Source organism: Castor canadensis, chromosome 10 (assembly GCF_047511655.1).
Source record: "Castor canadensis chromosome 10, mCasCan1.hap1v2, whole genome shotgun sequence".
Taxonomy (NCBI): Eukaryota; Metazoa; Chordata; class Mammalia; order Rodentia; family Castoridae; genus Castor; species Castor canadensis.
Genome location: NC_133395.1, coordinates 55,291,201 through 55,315,106, shown reverse-complemented (window position 1 = coordinate 55,315,106; position 23,906 = coordinate 55,291,201). Strand labels below are relative to the sequence as shown.

Here is a 23,906-nt window from a genome sequence, read left to right as displayed (position 1 = left end):
TTAAACAGCTTTCCCTAAATCACCCCAATAGAAAGTAGCAGAGGCAGGCTTTGAATCAGTTCTCCTGCCCCCAGTTCCAGTTTTATGCTTTTTATTCCAAGCTAGCTTTAAACATGGGAAGGAATTCATTTGTTTTCTACCTGCAGCTCTTTAAGATCAGTTTATACTAAGACAGTCCCCAAAAGCAGCCTATATCTGCTTCTCCATGAACTCCTTTCAAGTCAGGTCAGCCAGGTCTCCACTGACCGTGTGCTCTTGGGGGCCTGGTGGGAACCAGACAAATCTTCCAAGAGCCAGTCGTCTTGAGCAGGAGACAGAGTGTGCAAACCTGGTCATGACAGAAGCAAGGTATGGAACAGGTGCTATGATGGAGATACGAAAGGCAGAGAAGGCAAGTGAGGCAGCCAGGTTCCAGCTGGCATGGCTCTCATCCCCAATATACGTGGCTGTCTTGAGGACCAAACTGGGTCACTGCCACATTAACTGTCCCTATTGCTTGACTTCTAAAGAAGCTGCTTCTATGCATTTCTCCAGGTAATTTCTGTCTTTTCTCTTTTCTGTATATCCCCTGGTCACAGCTAGGGAAGCCAAGGGAAGCCTTAGAGCTTCACTAATGAGATCCCTCCCTGGTAGTCATGGTAACCATGGCAACACTGACCCTGGTTGCTTCTGACACTGTCAGCCATGAGCTAGAAGACTGAGTGAAAATGCTGGATTTCATGGACAAGGGACAAAGTCTACAAGATTTCTGCCTGATCAAGATCTCAAGTTGGCCAAACTCTGCTTCCTTGAGGGGCAGGAGGTCAACTGACTAGATCTTTCCTTGGAAACCATCTGGAGCAATAGAAAGAGCCTGAACTTAGCCCAGGTAAGCCTTGATGTAGGACACCCCTGGTTGCAGCCTCCATTTCCTCATCTGTCAACTAGCGGTGACCATACCTGCCTGCAGGGATGCTCAGGGAACAAAGCGAGAGCTTTGCTGAAGGCCACACACTTGGTACTGCTGTTGGTTGAAGTTGCCTTCCCACCAGTGGGTTTTCCACAACATTTCTTTGGAAGCTCTGCAGTGGATTCTCATGGCATCAGATTTGTAGAAACACCACTCTTAAGCAGTCCTCCGAAGGTGACTTCACATGTCTTCAATGCTGGCCTTGACTATTTAAATCTCAGAACAGGAAGTCTTTGCCTTCCAAAACCCCGGTGTGACTTCTGAGGCTTCTGTGCTACTCTGGAAAGGACACATTTTGCATTCTGATGAAGCTGACTGTGGCTTTAGGTGGCCCTGGTCATGTGCTCATTTTACCCTGCCCTGCAGGCTCTGTGCTCAGTGCCACTGAGGAAGTGGCCAGAGTTCACCAGCTCAAGAGCCCTGTAGTAGGGAATGGAGAACTTGGAGGAGCAGCCATGGGGCACAAAAGGGTTTATAGCATCACAGGCCCACCCCCTGCCCCAGACGGGGTCTTCCCCACACCCATTTGGGCAAATAATAACCCATCCTTTAAAAGAGAAAAAGCCACAGAAGAGAATAAGTCTTAACCCTCCCACGCACGCCCCACCACGCGTGTCCAACTTAGTTGGCTCTTGCAGTTCTACCCTACATGCTTCACTTGGTGACATGGAAAGCTGGTGACATTGAGTAGCATGAAATTGCCACTTGGTCTTTTGCTCTGCAGACTACGTAAACTCTGCCCTTTGAAAGGAGGACTTTATTTCCCTCCCTTTGTCTCCCCATTCCTCACGGCTCTCCTGGATTGTGCAGCCGAAAGGAGAATCGGAAGACAAATGTCTAAGCTTGGAGGAGAGGAAAAGGCCAGGTGTCTATCATCTTAAGAGAAATAAAGTAGTGATTGTCCAGCTCAGTCTTGGTGATGCAGAGAAAATGCTAATCTGACCTTTTGGACAAAGTTAACGCACCTGTCTCTTTTTTCTCCCTTAGGGGAGAAACAATTTTGCCTTTGTAACCAGGACTTAATGCAGCAGGAGTGAATTCTAGACCTCAGGATGAAGTCAGATGAAAAGGCAGAACTCACATGCAGAAAAGCTTGCTGCTTCTGTAAATCAAGATCACAAATTAAGTTGTTGCAGTCTGGCTGAGCTTGAAAAACTCCATGAGCAGCCTGGCAAGGACAAGCAACCCCTTGACTTCCTCAACCAAGATTTAAACATTTAAAAGGATCCAGATTTCATTTTCCTTTGTGCCGTGGGACCCACAGGCCATGGCTGTGACCTCTATAACCTCTACGGGCTGTTCTAATCTTAGCACAATGGGCTTCCGTGGATCAAGGTGACCTCCCTCCCCAAATGTTTCTCTTGTCTGTGTGCTGGTGACTCTCAGCGCCCTTGCCTCCCACTTACGCAACCTCTCTTATCTGCACTCAAGCCAACTGGTTAAGTAAATGACCTTGTGGACGAAGCCAATTGCTCTTTCAGACATACAGCACCCAAGATGGGGGTAGTTGATTACATTTTGGATCTGTGGAGTTGGTTCCCCATGGCACATTCATGTCTCTGATTTCACCTTCCTGAAATTTTTTTGTCTGAGAGAAGCAATGTTTTGATGCTTAATCTGTGGGCCCAGCCTCAGTTTTCTTTTCTGTAAAACAAGCCCTTCAGGAAATGCAGCCAGTGAGAGGCAGAACTGGAAGAAGGAGCAGACGTCAACAGCACCTGTGTTTGGAATGGTGCTGCCCATCCACCTTCCAGAACATTCCTAAGCTCCATTTTTGCTTTAAGTTTTGTGAAAGAAACCTGAAAGTTGTCAGAATAAAATGGAATGGCTTGTGTCAACCCTACCAGAAAAAAAGAAAAAGTAAATAAAACCAGACTTTATGAAGGAAATGTTCCCATTCATAATTCCTAATAGTAATTACCACAAAAAAAGACTTGCACCAAGGCCACCACAACTTTACACACAAAGTGCTTCTGTGAAGACATCTGCCCAATAACTGTCTGTTTAACCACAGACTGATTGCCACTCTTGTTAATTGTTGGGGTCAAAGATTATTATTTCAAAATATCTGTTGTAATCCTCTCCATTTTTATCTTTCAAAACTTCCTTTTGCCTCTCCCTCTTGCCTCTGTACCATGTTCCCTGCGCAGTGTTCTGCAGCTACCAAATAAACACCAGCATTCTTTGCAGAATCCCTCTCTGGTTTCTTTTTTAATTCAAGTTGACAATTCCTTTCCTTTGAGTCTGCTCCCCGTCCAAAAATCTCACTAACTCATTCTGTTTCCCATATTCCTCCTGAGTTATCCTAAGAGGCTTCTCTGTACTCCCGTTGCCCTAATCGGGGCAAACCCCTCACTCAGATCCCTCCCACAGGAGTTGGGGACTCTGCTGCTCCCTACCCCACCCAACGCTCCCAAGGTCTCCTTCCTGCAGCTCTAGGCCTCACCCTTAAGATACTCATGACAAGTGAGGGGTCACATGCTGGTCCTGCCCCTCCCAGACCTGTTCTTGGCTGGGTGGGGTCTTCCTTTGGCTCAGAATCCACTGCCAAGCCCTAACCCTCTGGCTTCAGAACAGGCTTTGGCTTCAGGCCTAGGACAGCAAGGTCACACACCTCCCAGGAGCACATGGGAATGGGGCCTTCCCATGTGATGTGTGAAACCTCAATATTAACACAATCCTATTCTGTAAGGTTGACAGGCAAAGGCAAGTCTGCAAGAGGGAAAGCAGGCCCAGTCCCTGGAGACCAACTGCCACCATACTGTCACCATACTAGCACACGGTCTGTGAGTCACTCAACATCAGATCTTCAGGGCCCTTCCTCCCCCAGGTCCTCCAAATCAGGGCCCATGTCCTTGTCTACTATTCCTTTTCTTCATAATGTGCACACACATGCACACTTGGGCAGGCAAGTACACACACAAGCACACACACAGACACACGGTGTGCTGGCAATGTGCTGTCTCCAATGGGGCTCTGAAGAGTCTGTGTCCCAGGTGAAGGTATTGATATGAGATAGGGGTTGACCTCCTTCTCCACTGCTACTTGAGTCGCCTGAAGTTCCACCATTCATTTCTTTGGGCCTCAAAAGTCCCTAAGGCTTCAGAAGTCACTTCTTCCCCCCAAAAATTGTAAGTGGTTGAAAAGGGACTATTATGGGCCCCCTGCACCAGTGTTGGCCCTGGGTAAGAAGGGAAAACCCTGGAGAAGAGGAAGCTACAAATACCCATAGGAGGAGGTGACCCAGTGAGGGACAAGGCTAGCAAACAGCCCACAGACACTGTGTCATGCCTGGTCTACTGTGGGAGAGGTGAGAAGTTTCACTCATTCCTTCAGTGTCATGGCTGTGTCTACATGTACCTGGCACCATGGTGGTGACTGAGGATATGATGGCAAGCCAAACCAGAGAAGACCCTGCCCCTGCCCTCATGGAGTGTACAGTCCAGTTGCTAGAAGCTGAGGAGACACTAACCAAAAAGTCACACCAAAGAACTTGCCATTGCAAACCCAGATAAGTGCAATTAAAGTTCTCTCAAGAATGAAGCACCAATGAACCAACCTAGACTGGGGGGCCGGGAAGTCGTTCCAAAGAAGTGATCCCTGAGCTCATCCCAAAGAAATAGAATGAACAAGAAAAACAGGGCAGAAAGGGAATTGCGTGCACGAAAGGCCCCGGGGGGGAAGGAGTCCCGAATAGTACCATTGTGCACAGACGTAATCCTTAGCCTACAGTACACTTTGAACTTGAAGGACCATGTTCTCTTCTAAAAATGTGCTTCCTTTTCCCTTTCCCCTTCCACTTACTCTGCACTTAATACCAAGCCACCACACACAAGGTGAGCTGTGTAGGAGAAAGCCTTAAAAAAACAAAACTTGCAGACAACAACTATGACAGCTATTTCCTGTTTGGTGTTTCTTACCACAAACCTTCTTAGCCAAATAAATTGACACAGGAAAACATTTTGGATTAGGGTGTGGAAGAATCCCATCTGTTACTCAGAGAAGAGCTGTGAGTTTGAGGTAAGGGCAGAGGACAGACCCAGAAATGAACATCCTGTGCTTGCCCTGGAGGAATCTGAGGCCCAGAGAGGGGAAGAGATCCAGTCAGTGCAGGGCTGGGGCCTGAAGCTTGTCTCCTGGCACTTTGTCCTGCATTCTCTCTGCCTCCCTCGCCTTGGGCCCATCAGACCAGATCTGCTGCTTTAATCTATCAGACGTGGGATCACAGGAGGGGGAGCTTAATTTTGCCTTCGGTACAAGAGCCCAATGTCTTTGTGATATGAAGAGGAGGGAAAGGACCAGACACTTTTCATATTCTGTATTTGATTTTTGCTGTGATCTTGAAAGAAAAGGACTGACACCTCCTCTTTACCAGTGAAGTAGAGCTGCCAAGAGGTGGAAAGTTTGCCCAAAGTCACCCGGCCCCTGCAAGGGTGAGCTGAGACGGGAATCCAGTCTACTAGAAAGCCCATCCTCCCCTCATTCCCCATCCCACACCTAGAAGGATATTTCTGTGGAGAAGCTTCCTCAGGGTACCCAACCTTGACTGGTCTTCAACAGACTGACATTAAAACCTGCTGTCCCTCCGCTCAGCCAGGCCTTCCCACACTGGGGCAGATGTGAGGCAGCCCTCCTCCACCATGATCCCTCCGCCCTGTTCTGGAATCTGGTGGGTGTATGAATATGTGAACTAGCACTAAAGCCTCTTACTTGTGAGTGTGTACAGTATTTTTTGTTTTGTTTTGCTTTGGCTATTCCTCCAAAAGTTAGAACCGAGAATTCCTACTCAAAAATACCAGCTTTGGGCTGGTGATAAGGTTCGAGTGGTATAGTACCTGCCTAGCAAGCATAAAGTCCTGAGTTCAAACCCAAGTACCACTCAAACAAAACAAAACAGCTTTGCCTGAACAATATTGGCCTTGTTCTGCTCCTGGGAAACCTGCTGGCTGACATTCTCTAGGTAATAGTCAAGTGGTTTGCAAGGTCCATACCCTCAACACTCAGGTGTGACCAACCCTACTGAACCACTAGACTTAGGTCTCCTGACAGTGTTTCCCAAGGTGTGTTCCGAGGAACCCTAACATGCCGTGGGTTATTGACAGCTTTTCCAACAAAATGAAACAACAGCAACCTAGGTCTCTTAGCTGCAGGATTTCTCAAAGCTTTCAATATACTGTGACTAGATGTCCTCCACCACCCATTCTCTTCATCTTGTCTTAGTAATCAAATTCTCTAATTTTAGCTGAGCACATATCTGCTCAGCCAAGACTTCTTCCAGCCTCCCGTACAGCTGGAATGACTAAGACTTGAACAAGGTGCTATGAGCCGAAATGATGTGTCTCTTCAGCTCATATTGTTGAAAGAAACAAGCTTCAGTTTGATTTGCCTTTTCTCGTTTTTGCTAACTGGGATGTAAATGTGATGACAAGAGCAGAAGCAGCCATTTTGGATCAGAGAGCCACCCTCCCAACACTATATTGTTAATCTCTGAAATGCTAGTGAGATAGAAACTTCCATCTAGCTTGAGACACTGTATTTTGGTCTCTGACCCAGCAACTTAGACTGAACCCTGAGTAATTCATGTACTAATGTGAATAATAAATCTCTAAGTGGGTTATATAGCATAGAGAATGTTTCAAGCATATATGATTTAATACCTACTTTTCAAAACAGGACTGTGCTCCTTTTTCATGCATGTCTCTTTTTTTGGCAGTACTGCGATTTGAACTCAGGGTTTCATGCTGGCTAGGCAGACACTGTACCACTTGAGCCACTCTGACAGCCCTTTTTTTCGTATTGGGTATTTTAGATAGGTTCTCGCAAACTATCTGCCCAGGCTGGCTTTGAACCACAATCCTGATCTCTGCCTTCTGAGAACTAGGATTACAAGTGTGAGCCACCAGTGCCGACTATCTTTTTTTGTTTTTGTTTTGGGAAGTACTAGAGTTTGAACTCAGGGCTTCATGCTTGCAAGGCAAGAGCTTTATTGCTTGAGCCACTCCACCAGCTTGAAACATATCTTGAGAAACTCTGCAAACACTTTTCACTGCTCCCCGAGCCCCAAACTATCACTCAGTGCACAGCCCACTTGTTCCTGAGTCACTATCCAACAGGGGTTTATAGAGCACAAACTGCCCCTCCCGCATACTTATATGAAAGAATCCATTTTTTCCCCCAGGTTACTGCCCTTATGCTCACAGCAGGCTGTAAAGCTTCACAACCTGCTTTCCTAACTCAAGTCCTAGGAACTCATAAAGAAAGAGCTGCCAATGGTCAGTCCCTCGATTTCAGAAGAGGCCAATAACAAAAGTTACATGGAAAATGAACAGCCACCATGAAAGGAAAAAAAAAATTAAAGATGGGACTATTCCTCAAAGCAATTGATAAGAGTCAATCTCCACCAAAAGTCTACGTGCCTTTTTTATAGATATTGACAGGACTGAGGCTAAAATGTAATAGAAATGCAAGGGACCTAGGCCAGCCAAAACATCTCACAAAAGGATGAAGCCGGGTGCTGGTGGCTCATGCCTGTAATCCTAGCTACTCGAGAGGCAGAGATCAGGAAGATCAAGGTTTGAAGCCAGCCAGGGCAAATAGTTTATGAGACTCTATATCGAAAACAACACAAAAAAGGGCTGGCAGAGTGGCACAAGTGGTAAAGTGCCTGCCTAACAAGTGTGAGGCCCTGAGTTCAAACACCAGCACCACAAAAAAAGGAGGATAAAAATGAATGCATCACACACACTACAGTTTCAAACTTACCACAAAGCTCTAATGAAGACTGTGTATTATTGGAATACAGATAGATCAGATAGCATTGAAAAATCCATCAATAAATCGTTGATTTTCCACAAGAGGTGCATATGATCCAATATGGGAAATGTCTTTAATAAATAGTGTTGCGACAACTGGATATTCTCATGCAGAAGAAGAATGCTGGACTTCTACCTCATAGCATGTAAGAAAGTTAACTCAAAGTGTATCACAGATTTAAAACTAAAACTATAAAACTCTTAGAAAAGGAACTAGGGACGTAGTTCAGTTGTAGAGTGCTTGTCTAACATGCATGAGGCCCTGGGTTCAATCCCCAGTACCAAAAAAAAAACTCTTAGAAGGAAGTATAGGAGCAATTTGTGATTTATGTTAGACAGTGACTCTTAGCTATTGACAAGACCACAAGCAATGAAAGAAAAAAATAAAGGGGACTTAATCAAAATTTAAAACTTTCATGCCTCAAAGACAAAAAAGTGAAAAAACAATCTGCAAAACAGGAGATGGAATATCCGATAAGGAGTTCAGATCCAGAATACATTGGAAGCCAGATTTTTTAAATGGACAAAGGATTTGGCTAATTTCTCCACAGATCTATACGAATGACAAACAAGCACATGAGAAGGCGTCATTAGGCGCGTGGGGACGGAAAGGAAAAGCACAAGGAGGAAGCAATTCCTACCCACTAGGATGGCTGGTCTCAAGAACAGTCGATGACAAACTCCAAGCTGTGCAGAAGTTGGAACCCTCAGACGTGGCTAGAGGGAATGTGAAATGGAGCAGCCGCTTTGATAAAGTTTGGTAGTTTCTCAAAAGTTAAATAGACACTTAAAAATTCCACTAGGAATTCCACTCCTGGTCATCTACCCAAGAGAAATGAAAACGCAGATCCACAAAAATACTTGCACATAGATATTCATGACAGCGCTATTCATCAGCCAAAAACTAGAAACCCAAATGTCCACCAACCAATGAATCCACAAATGTGGCTTTTATTACTTGGTTATAAAAGAAATGAATATGATTCCCACCACAACAAGGATGAAGCTTGCAGAAGTCATGCTAGGAGAAAGAAGCCAGACACAAAAAACTACATATTAAATTCCATTTCGATGAGATGTCCAGAATACATAAATCCATAGAGATCAAGAATTAAATCGTGGTGATGTTGTAATATCCATGAGAATATTAAAAAGCCGTTGAATTAAATGTTATAGTATGTGAATTATATCTTACTTTTAAAACAAGAAAAAAAAAAAAGCTTTCCCAGAAACTTGGGGGAAAAGAAAAAGGTTAAAGAAAATGCAATTTGTTGGATGTGAGGGCGATCTGGCTGTGACCCCTGTCACCCCATTGATTGCCAGGGTTCATTTGGCTGATCTGGCTGGCTAGGCAGGTGTCCTCTTCCTCCCTCACCACTCCTTGTATGTCCCTCTCGAAGCTGCGTGCTCAAAGAGGACAACCATCCCAGATAGAGGAAGACCATTCTTCGGTCAAGGGTACACAAGTAGCTGCGCTCCCCTGCTAAAACCTCCAAACAAGCTCTCAAAAAAAAATGCAATTTGTTTTCCAAGTGCCCCAAAAAACAGATCGAATATACTAGTTAGCTTTTGAAGATATATATAAGAGTGTAGGTACAGTCACACATCACTGAAAGTTCGTAGAAATTCAAATGTTCTGAAAAATGCATGGCTAGGCTATTTTTCATTGTGCAAACATACCAGATTCACTCACATACACCTAGATGGTCAGTCACTCAAAATGGGCTCCTGATTACATCAAGAGGTGCAGTAAACACAAGATGTGTGAGTTGCTGCCTGGTAACACAGCTTTATAGGAAACTTGTTTTGATAAGTAGAAGGAATTTATTCGAAAATGACCATAAAAAGAATAGTACAGTACACACATAAGCCAGGAGCAGAGCCATTTATCATACTCGAGGGCTGTGCACAGCCATAATTGCTTGTGCACTTTTCTGACTGGCCGCACTAGGTTTGCTTAGGCCAGCGTCACCACAAAAAACGTCAGTGTTGTGTTCTGGTATGGTGTTACAATGGTTTTGATGGCCCAAGATGACAGGGTTTTGTCAGCTCCTTTATAATCTGTGGGACCACCATTGAATACTCAGGCCATGACACAAGGAAATAAGAAAAGTCATAGGCACATGGAAGACATGAACGTTCCTGGTTTTAGGCCACTTCTCAGCCCTCGAAAAGGCAAATGAAGTAGGTGTCATGAGTTTCTCTGCGCAGAGCCCACCTATCACGGCCTCCTACCTGGACAGTCTGGTCCTACAGATGCTGCCTGGACATCAACATCAAAGCCACCACCATTGAATCTTCCTCAGTGTCAGATGTTATAAAAGCACTGTTACATTTTGTATGTTTTAATAGGTTTTATCATGGCATTTTCATACATGTACATAATGTACTTTGATTACTTTCACCTCCCATTTTCCTCTTGTCTCCTCACCCCCTCCCGCTGGTCCCCTTCCCCTTCTCAAATAGTCCCCCCCCCCCCCCGCTTTCATGTTTGTTTGTTTAATCTAGATTCCTCATGAGAGGAAACATGAGGTATTTGTCTGAGTCTAGATTGCTTCTTTTAACATGACGACCTCCAGTTCCATCCATCTTCCTGCAAATGACACAGTTTTGTTCCTGTTTATGGTGTTTAATACTACATTTTATATATATATATCACATTTTCTTTATCCTCCATCAGTTGATGGGCACCTGGGCTGATTCTATAGCTTGGCTAATGTGAAAAGTAAAAGCACTATTATTTTTAAGTCCTCCAGCTGCCCAACTTCTCTTTAAATCCTGAATTTTAAGCCCAACTGGTATTTCCCTTAATTCAAAGAAAGAGTCCATGCACCTGCAAAGGTGCCAAGATATGAGAAGGAGGGTGAAAACAGAAGAGAAACCTAACTTCCACTAAAACCAGTCCTCAAGGCCTCCTGGTGCTTACCATAGTCTGTGTTCTTCCACTGACTGTACAGAAAGAGAAGGCAAAGTAAACCTACCCCAGGCCCTGTGCCTGGTCCATATTGTGATTGGGGAGACATGGGGAAGAGGAAAAAAAAAAAACTGTCCTCAAATTAAAATTTCCCATCAGCCATCTGCCGGCATTCCCCTCTACAGCAGTGAGTAAACTGTAAGGAAATAAAAAAGAATCTTACGAAATACAGACTCACTTCAAATTTTATTTGTATACAAAAATATATTATAACAGGCAAAGCATATTACTATTTCCAACTATATATAATTAATTACAAATATTTTCATAAAAGCACTTTAAATTACAGGAAGGCTGGTTGGAAGAGAAACACATTAGCATATATCATCTGTGGTGACATGCTGCAGCCAGGTGAACAAAGTCAGTTTCACTGTCTAAATTGCCCAGCAATGGGCCCAAGGCTAACGGTGAGGTGAGCCTGAGAGAGGCATGGTGGTAACTGATGTCTGTCCCGTCCGGCAGCAGATTCTGGTAGCTGAATTCAAGCTTTCTCAAGCTTCGCTCTGAGAACACAAGGACCCAGAAGTCCTTGTTTCACATACCTGTAAACAGGAGGCAGGGAAACTTAGCCACTCCCAGTTCACAATTCCTGTGCTTAACCACATCACAGTCTCAGGTGCATCAAAGCACCAAACTTAATGGCAGGCTTCCCACATAACTTGTGTCTGATTAACTGGAATAACTGGGCAGCACTTTCCATGAAGCAGACAGGCTTGTTCCATGGGTCTAACACAAACTGTGCTGAAATTATTATAATCTCTGTCAAAACAAGCCTGGCTCTTCTGGTGTAGGATGGTGCGATGTATAAGAAAAGGCAATAAAAATTTCAAGTAAACAGGGATGATGCAAAGACTTTCTACCTGATACTTATATCTATCTGAAAGAGTTTAAAGAATGACTTTCTGTTTGGAGGGTTTTGCTTTTTGTTTTGAGACAGGATTTCACATGTAACCCAGTTTGACAACAAACTCACTTTATAGCCCAAACTGGACTCAAACTCACAATCCTGCTTCAACCTTCAGAGCTGGGATTACAAGCATGTACCACAAAGGCCCAGCAAGAACACAGTTATTTTTACCTTGGCTTTATTTTTAAATTAACTTTTGGATGTAATTGTTCAGATATTTACTTAGCTAGTTAGCAGAGTATAGCACAGAATACTTCTTACAGAAAATGAACACTTCCAGTAATATATTTAGGAGCTGGGATAAAATTCTCCAAGGCCCATGCTGTGGTTGAATAAGCCTCCCTCCTAAGAGTAGGTCCTCCTAGCTCTTACAGCCTTACCCTTTCACATAAAGCACAGGTAGACTGTGAGGGTCCCTCCCGCCATTTCCCACTACTGTAGCTATGATCTGATGTCTTCAATTGGCACCATTTTAAGTCACACTAAAGCAATTACCTTTAATGCACTTAAATGGGAAGCAAGTATGGCCTACTTAATCCTGGTCATTGGGGAACAGGTGTGGGTCTCCAAGCTTCTTCTCTCTTTGGACCTTACCAACCTCTGGATCTAACCTGGGGAAATTACCCTGGGCCCTGGGCTGGAACCCTCTGACTTGCTGAAGGAACACTGGTTTCTTCTCTGGAGAGGTCTGGCAAGCCATCCCCATGGTAAATCTCCACTTCTGCTCACTCACCACTTCTCAAACAAAACGCCGTTGTTTGCTGGTGACCTGTTCTCACAGTTGGGAAACGGACATGGTCTACTTTCATGCAAGCTTATCCTCCCAGTTTCTTTCTGAGCCACCAGGGTCTTGTTTCTAAACCTAAGGCAGCCTCATGATGTAATTTCCCGCCCCAGGCAAGCTGGGAAGCATTTTAGCACTTTATCAGAGGTGTAGCCTGGATTTTCTGTGATTTTTTTTTAACACCATGCATGTACTCACTTGCTAATGTTCTGTCAAGATCAGCAATAAAGTCTTCTAGCTCTTTCGTGTCTCCTAATTTGGCTGTAAAAGAGCAGAGAAGGTTCAGTGTCCATATAGAAGAACTCTCCATGACTGTCATTTCCAGGGTTCTGGCATGGGTTGTTTCCATTTTGACCTGTGACATCTTCAGAGACTTGTGACGTATCCTCTACCAACCCAACTGTTTACCGTGAACTCAGAAACTGACCCCAAGGACTCGCCTCAACGTTTCCTTCTTAGTTCCTCACTACCTTCTCCCACTTCCTCATCCTGGAAGAAGAATCTTCCTTCACTGTCTTAAGTTTAGGGGACAGTGAAGAAATGGGAGGAAAAATAAAAGGTTTTTCTTCTTTTGTAAGATATGAGGTGTCAGTCAAAACTATCTGGTAAGAATGGCACTGTGCAATTCCCACGTTCTTGCCTTCTGATGAGTTCTTGCTTGTGCTGTGGCCCTGGTGCATTATTGTGGCCCTCAGCCCCTCCACCATGAGTGGATGAGGTACTGCTCCTTGTCAAAGTTCAATACCCACAAAAAAAAAAAAAAAAGATACTGGGAAGGTGACTCAAGTTTGCTTGGTTTTGGACAGCCTTGTCCCATCCAGGTGCCAGTACAAGGCAACAAGTCCTTATTAGATTTTGTCCTCTCTATAGCCTCAGAAATAAACTTTGCTGTACATTTAACTTCCTTCCATAGAGTTTATGTTCCTGCCTTCCTCAAAATGCATTACTGAATATTTTTATTTTTCTCTCCCTGCTGGCTACAAATGGCTCATTGTTCTTAGCTTTTCAAGTCAATTTGCCAGTAGGGGCTCTTTTTTCCATCTTTAATTTCCACCTCTGGAGGATCAGGTAACAAACCTGGGAACTGTTCAAGCCACTTTCCCTGAATTCCACAGATCCATTACAGACCGAGGGCAGGACAATGGCCCAATCCCCAGTGACTGCCAGCACTGCTGTGTTGAGAAGGGAATTTTAAAATATCTCTTTCAAAAAAGACAGAAGTTTTGTCTTAATGCCAGATTGAGACAAGTGATGGAGCCTTCATACTTCTTTTTAAGAATGTTCCATTTTTATTGCATTTTACAACTATTTTCTGCAAGTATAACTTTCCTTGGCGGCGGGGACTTTTGTTTTCAAAAGGGTGATTGTCCAATATAACAGAACATTCAACTCTCTAGCTGGTGACACTTTGCCAATTTCAAAAACCGAGACACTGCCCATGCAGTTTTAAAGACTTTTGGGGCCTATTAATATCACAGTAGAGGCAGGCTAAGGCTATTTTGAATCATGTTTCCTAATGACAACCCCATTTAATTGCCCAATTGGTCATATGAAAACATTGGTTAAGTAGTTAATGCAATTTAAAAAAAAATCCTCCTTCCTGCAAAGCCAGACTACTGAGTTTTAAATTCTCAAACCAATTAGTCTCAAAGGAGACCCTGAGAAGCACTATCATTTGGCCCAGCCTTGTTTACACCACACGACAGAGAACAATCTAGAATTCACAAGCTGTCTTTCTTCCTGTGCATTCAGGTTTTCTACCCCCAAATTATCCGATCGAAATCCTGAGAAATAACAAATTCCACTTCACACTCCACTAGTAGAGCTATTAGTCCTCTCTATTTGCTTTGCATATTTGGGAAAGCTTGGCTGGGGATAAAGGGAAGAGACAGGGTGGAGAAGGGGAAGAAAATAAAAAGCGGAGAAACTCACTGTCCAGCAAGGAGCTTACCTTTCCGAGGAGTGATGGCGGGAGAGAGCAGGGCCGGGGTGGAGTCTGTTGGAGAATTCAGCTTCTCATCGCTGAAGCTGAAGCTGCTCCTGTAGAGTGAATCTGCACCTTTCAGGGGAGAAATGCAGTCATTAGAGACAGTGCTCACAAAACTCTCAATCTACGAACTCCTCATAACCAGCTGCTGCTCTCCTAAAGAAGCAAGAGTTGCAAATCTCTAGCAAAGATGACAGGTGGATTCCAGATTTCACATGTATGCCCCAAAGGCTGCGGCAGGCATCACTTCCCTAAAATAGGTGTGATGGAATCAACAGAGCCAGACCTCTGCCAGCACACAGGAGCCTCCTGACCAGAGCTCACACCCAGTAATCCTGCCTGTGCTTGGATATGGGGGTGGGAGATGGTAGACATATGGCATCGTCTTTCATGAAAAATGTTCCTCTGCCCTGTGAACCCCCTAAAATACAAGCATAAAGTTGGACCCTGTGACTTAGCAATCCCCCCTCTTTGCTCATGGGAGAGCCTTTATTGTGGATTTCCCCAAGACTCTGCAATCTGAGGACAAGCTAGAGTCAAAGACAAAGATTTATGCTCCTAGTGGTCCATCTAACCCCAGACATGCAAGGGATTTTGTAGCTCCTTCTATTCTCACGACCCCAAAGACCAGAGCAACAGCAAGGCAAGGTCCCAGAAATAGTGCTGTGCTGCAAAAGGTCCAGAAGTAGGGGCTGGTTGAGTGGCTCAAGTGGGAGAGCACCTGCCTAGCAAGTGTGAGACCTTGAGTTCAAGCCCCAGTACCACAATAAAAAAAAAAAAAAGGTCCAGAAGTAGCTCAGCTAGCAACTCCTCAAGTGCCCTTGAACAAGACAGAATCCTTGGGCCTCAGTTTACCCATCAATAAACGAGGAAGGCAGATTAAAGTTCCTCCCAGATCTGAATTTCTGAAATTCTATTTCTCTTGTCGTGCAGAGGAGGAGGAAGCCAAACCATGTACCAGTCGTGCTGTGGGCTGGTGACACAATGCAGCAGAGACCCAGTCAAAGGCAGAGCAAGCAGCGGAAGCAGGAAGTGGTCCTGGAGATCATGAGGCCTGGTTAAAATAGAATACAAAGCCAACAAGGTGCAGAGGCGAGGAGCCCTGAAAAGCCCTTCAGGTAAACAATGGCACTTGGCTGGGTCCCCTTTCCTCTCTGGGGCTCCTGAACTAAATCAATTCTGTCAACTCAGGAGGAGCCCAAATCGGCTTGCTTTCGTGTCCTTAATTCAAAACAAACTTGCTTATGTTTTCAAAGAAATGCCAGCATAAAAAGAAACCGGGGTTCTAGAAAGAGGTTTCTAGTCCTGAGAGAATTCAGTTTCACACCTAAAGGCTGTCCCACCTTCTCGGACACCTCACCTGACTCCCTTTCCTCCTGCCTTCTCCTGACCAGGTGGTTCCAGCTATCTATATACTATCTAGTCCAGTTTTCCAAACATGGCCCCAAGATCCTGTGACCAACCCTCACAATCTCTTCTTCCTTCAAGAGGTCCAGTCCAGGTCACCTAAAAGGACAGTAATCATTTTTCAAGGTTTTGATGATGAGCACTTATGAAATCCAAAACATTGATCCTTACATCTACATTTCTCCAAAAATGTACTCCTCTGAATGCTGGTCCTTTGAAAAGAAAAGCTGAATTGTAGAAACACCAAGCACCCTTGATCATTCCCACTCTTAATGTCTCTAAGAAGTCTTGTGATAAAAAAAACCAGTCTGGTCCCATTTCCCAAGTGCACTTAACAGTGAAACACTTTTTTGTGTTTTTCCATTGATGTTAATATTTCTCAGGACTCCAGAACTTGACTGGGAAAGCCCTTTGGCTTGGATTGTTGGCTGAGCTCACCTCTAGAGGAGACCTACAAAGGAACATTACTGTCTGTCACTGTGCAATCACCAGGGGAATCACCAGGCATATAGCCTGAAGAATTTGGGGGGAGGAGATGAGGCGAGGTTTAAAGGAAAGAAAACCACAGAGAGTCCCAGGGAGGCAGGCCATGAGCCAGAAGGAGGGCTATGAGGCCCTTCACACAAAATTCTTTGCTGTGAAAGGCATCCAAAAACATCACCCATCTCCTTGGTCCAGAGTTCTAGCTATAAGACTAGCTGGCTCAGAGCTCAGGGATCATCCCTCTGGTGTTTATCTCTCCAAACAGCTGGCACTTCTGAGCCAGTTTCAACACCACACCTCACTCCACCCCACGCTACACACACCACATGCCTATCCCCCGACTTTGGATTTCATCTCTGTCCTCCACCAGCTCTCCATATACACTCATGCTTTGGGATGGGGGAAAGACAACACAATTTGTTGTGCTTCCAGGCAGTGGATCAAACACTACTAAGTGTAGGAAGAAGGAAACATCTCAACATGGAAAAGGCTACTGCAAAAAAGAATGGTAGGAAAAGGGTGTCTGGTGAAGATTCAGAGAAAGCTCAAGGCAACTCAGGTGACTGGGGGACATTGTGGAGAAGGACCACAGTGTCAGAAGATGCCCCTGGTTTGCCTCAGAGCCTTCAGTGCCTTGTCCACATGCTAAGTGCATCAATCAAAGTAGTTTCCTCACACTCAGAAAGTATAGACACAATCTGACTAAAAATTGAGAAAATCTGAATTTTCTCAATTGGAAAATTCAGTTGCAAGTCAAACTACTAAGATGTTCAGAAGTTACCTCTTATATTACTACTGAACTCAAGCTACTTCCACAATGAGAGAGGGGCAGGAAAAAATACTAGTTACAGTGTCTATAAATATAAACATACACACAGAATATATCAGCATTGCATCTGCTCACTTCCTTTCTCTCTCTCTGCCTGTCTTACACACACACACACACACACACACACACACACACATACACACAAGCTCACACCCCACTAGCTTGCTGCCACACCATCATTCTACTCTCTTCCTATGTCCCTATCTTTATACACAGCCTAGGCCAATTCTAGGCTCTAAGACATTCAATTCTCAACCATCTAGAGGAAATGAACTCCCAGCGTCCTTGACCAATCCTGCCCTGTTTAGTTGTACCCTGTGGTAATCATCTACATATGCCAGTCATGAAGAAAATGAAAAGAGCAAGCCCAAGAGTCCCCAGGCTGAGCCTCTGTGGAGAGGGTGTATAGCACAGAGGCCATGCGGGAGGCAACAATAACCTATGTGCTCCATGTGTGATGCCTGTGGGGTTTTGGGTTTCGTTTTTTTTTTGGTACTGGGATTTGAACTCAGGGCCTACACCTGGAGCACTTCCCAGCCCTTTTCAGTGAAGGGTTTTTTCGAGATAGAGTCTCGGAACTATTTGCATGGGCTGGCTTTGAACCTCAATCTTCCTGATCTCTGCTTCCTGAGTAGCTAGGATTACAGGCGTGAGTCACTGGTGCCTGGCTATGCCTGGGGTTTAATGATTTAATGGACAACAGCAGGCCCAGGAGAGAAAAGGTCACCATAGAGAATAAAAACAATTGAAATCCCAGGCCTTGGCTTCCTGATCTCTTTTAAAAAACAGCAAAATTCTTAAGTTCCTCTTCAGAGGTATTCAAGAACAAACTCCCAACACAGAGGTACCCCAAACTCTACACTTCTTTTTCGAATAACATTTTGTTTTATGGACTTTTATTAAGCGCCTACAATGAACAGACTCTCATGCTAGGTGTTGCAGCATATTAAAAAGTGAAAGTAAGACCTGACTTTCTTTTCTCTTCACTCCCCTAGAACTTCATTCCTTGCAAAATAGCATCCAGTCAATCTGATAAAATGACAGCAATATGTCACTGGCTGATAGCATATTCAGGTATTAGTGTCCCACCCATCGGAGGATGATACCATAGCCGTGATGATTTGGGGAACATAGGCCGGTGGTAAGGCTGGCTATTTCAGGGCCTTAAAGCACCCATGTCAGTCAGCTCTGAAGACCTACCTCAAAAACATCTCAAATCTGCATTAGAAACATCCTGACCAGGTCCACTCAGAACCTCGAATTCTGAGACTGAGTTTCCTAAAACACCATCAAAGGACACAGGAGCACATCAAACAAAATCCCAGGCACAGCTTGAGAAACTCCATGGCAAAAACCAGGGGGTGTTTAAAGGGAGGGTTTTTTTTCCTTGAGTTTGGGGGGTTGGGAGAAAGGTAATGTAGAGTTAGCAATGACGTGTTCTACTCCAGAGGGAAGTAAAACCACAGACAGGGAACGTTGCCCAGAGCTCCTGTAAATATAGAACAATCCCACACATTTACACAAGTGAACTATAGTAATTACCTGAGAAAAAGCATGGCCTGGCTCTGTTTCCCTTTTCTCACAGGGAATGGCAAGGATGTGGGAGATTTCTCCTTCCCCAAACCGAAGTTCTGACAGCCTCACTAAAGTAGCATTCTATAAGGAAAAAGCCCCTCATCTGTTTCACCACCATGGTCCCAGCTGTCCTCCTGGGACTTCGCTGCCCTTCTAGATATTTTGCCAGGCATCAGAGTAAGACCTGTCCCTCACTCAGAATTCCTAACACAGTACCAAGGCATCCTGAAGGCTCTTACCTCACTTCATCCTATCAGACTTGAACAAGTTCAAGTTCTAGTATCAATGGCTAAGTCAGATCAGCCACTCATATGCTGTCTGTCATTCTGGTCTTCAGGTTCCAAAAAGCCCCTTCTACCAAGGCCAGACTGGAAAATGCTGGGCAAAGGTAGGCAGGTGTTCTAAGTCTTGCCCTCATGCCTTTCCTACTAAGTAGCAAAATACTTCCCTCAAAGGAAAAAATGCATGAAACCCCAAAACATCAGTTTATTCCATCTTCTAAAGCCTAAGCTAATAAGTATTCTAAACTTCCTATAAGGTTAATCAATAGAAATATAAATTAACACACTGGTTAAAATTGGAATATAATGAGCAAAAATTTCATTAAGCACTTTAATAAATCATGCTGCACTTTCATAATTTTGAAAATGCTGGAAAAAGTTATATTTTAAAAATAAACCAAAGATATTCACAATCTCTAAAGCACCTCTGAAGATCAAGTTTGAAAAACGCTGACTAGCTCCCAATCATATTGTCCTTTACTGTTGAAGTTAAAATTGGTCCCAATAAAGCACTCTAGTTTAATTATCTGCTATTTGAATCCCATTCCTAATCTTAAATTGACATTTTGGTCCTCTTCATGTCTCAGGAGGTTCCCCTGAAAGTGGAAGTAGAAAAGACTATTTCTTTATTAAATATCCATTCTTCTTTCCTAGCTAAGTAACCTGCTTCTTTGGGTAGAAGAAGAAATGTCTATTTTTCTCTTTTGGCTAAAAGCAATTTAAATTTTGGATGAGAGAAAAAAAATGTTCTTCAAGACAAGGGAGCACTTGCCTAGCATGTGAGGCCCTGAATTTGATCCTGCAGTACTGGAAAAAACAAAAACCATCACTACCCATCTCCACTGACCTGCCAGATAGCCCCTACCTTTAACAGACACCTTCAAAAACAATGCAACAGACAAAAAGAAACATGATCTGAGCTCAAGGGGACTCCAGTGCTGACTTCAGTCTTCTCCTATCTAGCCTGGTTCACACTCTTGCTCATAGTGGCAGAGCAAGGCCATTGACAGACAACCTGTGTGGTTCTGCTATTTTATCAGAAAAATGGAAATAACAATGTCTAACTTACAGGACTGTGGTAGAGGCCACATGGGATAACACATTCAAAGAACAGTAAAGAGATCACTGTTAGAGAGAGCTAATAAATTATCATCCTAGTAAGGGATTGGTAAAGTGAGCTGCTGATGCTGTCATCATCCTGGTTGTCCCCTTCTGAAGAGCTAGCTTTCAGTAGCCTCTACCTCTCTCAAGCATTCTCTTCCACAGAAAAGCATCAAACAGACAAATAAGTATAACAAATACCTGTACTCAATTCTTGACAACAATTAAGATGTACACATTCTGCTTCCTTAAGAAATTACCATTTAGATACACACAACCCTAACAAGTCTTGTGGGGAACAAATTACACATTTACAGCAAAGACAAACATCATCTGAGCTTCCTTTAGACCTTCCCACTCCTTCTCTATCCACCAAACTAAGGGTTTAACAATTAACAATAAACTCAGAAAGCAAAATATACACACATATACCCTTGGGAAAACTACAACCTCAATCCCAATATCTCCTCCAAACTGCTAAGAATGTGTTTCTAGTGCATTCTCTTTGAGACCCCCCAAAGGCCTATCTAGGTCTGAAATCTCTCCCATAGAACTTGCAATCTGCCATGAACGAGTGTGCTAAGGTCATATTCTAGCAGAATGAGCTGTTCTTTGCCATACAGCAGCAGTGACAGAATATTCCAGCTTTCTTCTTGGGGGAGGAGAAAATTTGTGCTTGTTTAGTAACTTGCTCTGTGCCCCGGTGGAAGGAGATATGTTTAAGCTTGGCCACAGGTATTGAGATTGAAAATTTTCAAAAATTGTAAGTCTTCTCTTTGACATTACAAACTCATTTTAATAGGTCCTTAGCAACAAAATCCAAAAGTTCTAAATGGAAAATTAAGAGTACTCTTTCCCATCCCTTTTCACCTCAAAAGTTACAGGTTAGTCTAAACCTTGGGCAGGGCTGCCAAGAACACTCAAACTAGAACTCAGGTTTCTGATTCAAATCCTTCCCCGGGTGGTAAAGGACTATATCCCTTGTCAGTAGAACAGCTCAGGTTCACATCTCACACTAAATCTTTGCCCAGTAACAAGGAAGAGGTCCAAGTTTCACAACAAGAGAATCACTAGGATTACTCCTAGAATCCAGGGCAGCAAGGGAAGTGATTTTTCTGCTTATAGCCTATTAAAGGCTCAAGAATAAATAGAAGAATTTAAAAAACACTTTCAAAAACAGTAAGTAAAGCCAGGTGTGGTGATACATGCCTGTAATCCTGGCACTTAAGAGGCTGAGGCAGGAGGATCTCCAGTTCAAGGCCTGCTACATAGTAAGACCCTGTTCAAAAAAAAAAAAAAAGGAAATAATCTAGGACTTGAAAACAATCATGTAATATTAAAAAGTCACCAAACTTGCTATTTGACACCTGAATGGGTCTCCAAAATCTCACAGAAGCCAGGCACTGGTGGCTCATGTCTATAATCTTAGATATTCAGAAGGCAAAGATTAGGAGGATCATGGTTCGAAGCCAGCTGGAACAAATAGTTCAGGAAGCCTTATCTTGAAAATACCCATCACAAAAATAGGGCTGGTGCAGTGGCAAATCTCACAGAACATTTGTGGTACTGAAAAAAGCGCTCTCACGCTCTCTCCCTCCCTCCCTCCCTCTCTCTCTCTCTCCCCCCCTCCCTCCCTCTCTCTCTCATATTTCTAAGGTTGTTTAGGACGAAGAGACCCTAGGGTAGTTCCATTGTGAGCAAGGTCAGCAGGAAATACCTCCATGCCATCTGCTCTCTGGCTCCCTCTCAGGCCTGCGTGGTGAACCTGTGTGAAGGAAGAGGGACACTAAGACACTGCACTTGAACGTGGTGGTACTAGGGAGTCTTTCAAAACTGCACGCAATGGAGCAATAAGTCTGCGAGCTCGTGGCTAGAAGAAAGTGCAAGATGTTGTTTCAAAAATTCCAAGATCAGCCTCTTATGAAATCTTTTCTAGTTTCACAAATGCTTCAGTACTACCATGTCCCCACCCCCATTCCGGTGGCACTTGTTCCACATACTCTAAAAAGTTATAGGTGAGAGAAGAGAGAAAAGGAAAAGAGGTGAGAAGAAAGGAAACCACAAGAAAGGTCTGGCAGAGGCCCCGGGAGTTCTGACTGAGCGCGCGGGAGAACCTGTTTAAAGCCCAATGACAGATGACACATCTGCAGGCGGCAGATAGAGCGACACGTCTTCCACCAGCCTGGGGGGACTTCCCTCACTGGCCGGCCCTGCCACTGCTGGGCTTGCAGCGCTGCACACTCAACTCCCCGGGCCTCCAGGGAGCGCGCGGAGTTTTAGATCCGAGTCCCCCGGACCCCAGGCCTCGGTTTACAAATAAGCAAACCCGGGGCTGAGCCGCGAGGTCCTGGGGGTACTGTCACTTACTCTCCGAGTCGCTGAAGCCGCTGCTGTCACTCACGCTGGCGCTGCTGCGTCGCTTCATGCGCTCCAGGTGCTCCTCGTAGTGGAAGTGGCGCTCGTGGAAGGGCGACGCGAAGTCGGCCAGCACCGCGTCAAACTCGCACAGTGCGTCCGTCAGGTCCGCGGCGGCCGAGGAGTCCAAGGCCGGGGCTGGGGGCAGGGACCGTGCACTCAGTCGATGCGGGTCAGGGGCGGCCATCCCTCCCGGGGTCCAGGAGGGGCTGCCACCATCTTCTGGAATAACTAACATGTTACCCAGGTGACAGCCACGCACCGCTACAAAGTGCCTCCTTATTATCCAGCCCATTACACAGATAAAGAAACTGAGTCTCCGCGGTGAAGCTGGAAGCCTCAGTCTAGTCATCTAGCTAACCGACACAGCCACATTTCCCACGCGCCGATGGGCCCTAGTCCCCACGCTCGCTCCCCGGGGCGAGTGCCAGCCTGGTGGCGGTGGGAAGACTGAGTCACACTGAGTCAGGAGGCGCTGGGTACGTGCTGGGCTCGGATCCCTCGCCCTGCGTGGGCAGCGAGGCAGAATCGCGCGCCCAGGGCGACCTGCGGGTAGAGTCCCATCGGTGAGGCTGGAAGGATGCGTGGGGACCCTCTTCTCTTGTCCCTTACCTTTAGGACCCGGGCTTTAAGGAGACACCGTGGCTGGGGACTTAGTAGCAAAACGCTTTGCCGAGTACGCGCAAGTCCCTGGATTCCCTGCACCGCACAAAGAGGGTCGGGGTCCCCACACTCACCTGCGGCCGCGGGGCTGCCCTGCGCTGCGGGAGGCTTCATGGCGCGGCTGCACTTGGCCTGGCGCGCGTGGCGGAGGTCCTGCGATCCTGTGAGTCCCGCGATCCCGCGAGGGGCTGTCCGGGACGGTGCCACGCGCGCGCTGAGGCCGGGGTCGCCGTGGGTTCGCGCTCCCTTGCGGGTGCTCGCGGGTGCTCCTGTCCTGCCTCCGCGCGCCCGAGCTCTCCAGCGCCCGCCACCCGCCCGCGCCGCTATCTTATAGCCGCGGATGGGGGCGGGGCGAGATGGGGCGGGACCGCTGGAGCCCGGGCTGCCGGGTCGGTCCCTGCCGACCTCGGGGACGCCCCTGTCCCCGAGGCACCGCCCTCGCCACGCGCAGGCCGGGAAACCGCAGTGACGAGTTGTCGCTGAAGCCAAGGTTACAGCCCCAAATATTTACCCACCGCTTTCCCCCCCCACACCCTGACAACCCGACTCGTGGAAGTGTCGTTAGCGTCGCCAGAGAAAGCTCCAAAGAGTTTGCTCTTCGCTTGGAGCACTGCTTCCCCAACCTCCTGGAGCCTCAGTTTCCTCGTCTGTAAAATGGACGTGGAACTTCACAGCCTCCCCTGCTTGCTGCAAGTTAAAAAAGATCAGGTGGCTTCTTTAGTCTGTGTCCATGATGCAG

The 23,906-nt window shown here is 45.5% G+C and overlaps 1 protein-coding gene and 1 pseudogene across 3 annotated transcripts; one reads left to right on the top strand and one right to left on the bottom strand.

Annotated features, from left to right (window-relative positions):
- Nucleotides 1-10,670: 10,670 nt before the first annotated feature.
- On the top strand, nt 10,671-10,786 carry LOC141413219 (small nucleolar RNA SNORA51; annotated as a pseudogene).
- Nucleotides 10,787-10,902: 116 nt separating this feature from the next.
- Nucleotides 10,903-23,489, bottom strand: Rgcc (regulator of cell cycle). 3 transcript variants are annotated; one of them, XM_020163805.2, is made up of 6 exons: nt 23,242-23,485; nt 22,457-22,642; nt 21,807-21,854; nt 14,378-14,485; nt 12,625-12,687; nt 10,903-11,277 (listed from the first exon to the last, which is right to left on the bottom strand). In XM_020163805.2, the coding sequence occupies exons 1-6, from the start codon at nt 23,279-23,281 to the stop codon at nt 11,270-11,272; spliced, it is 453 nt and encodes a 150-aa protein (XP_020019394.1). In that variant the 5' UTR covers nt 23,282-23,485; the 3' UTR covers nt 10,903-11,269. The 3 variants fall into 3 exon arrangements, 2 of the variants coding, with proteins under 2 accessions (XP_020019394.1, XP_020019396.1); XR_012436215.1 differs by lacking the exon at nt 10,903-11,277 and adding an exon at nt 15,372-21,368 and having other exon boundaries at nt 12,655-12,687; nt 23,242-23,489; XM_020163807.2 differs by lacking the exon at nt 21,807-21,854 and having other exon boundaries at nt 23,242-23,484.
- Nucleotides 23,490-23,906: the final 417 nt, after the last annotated feature.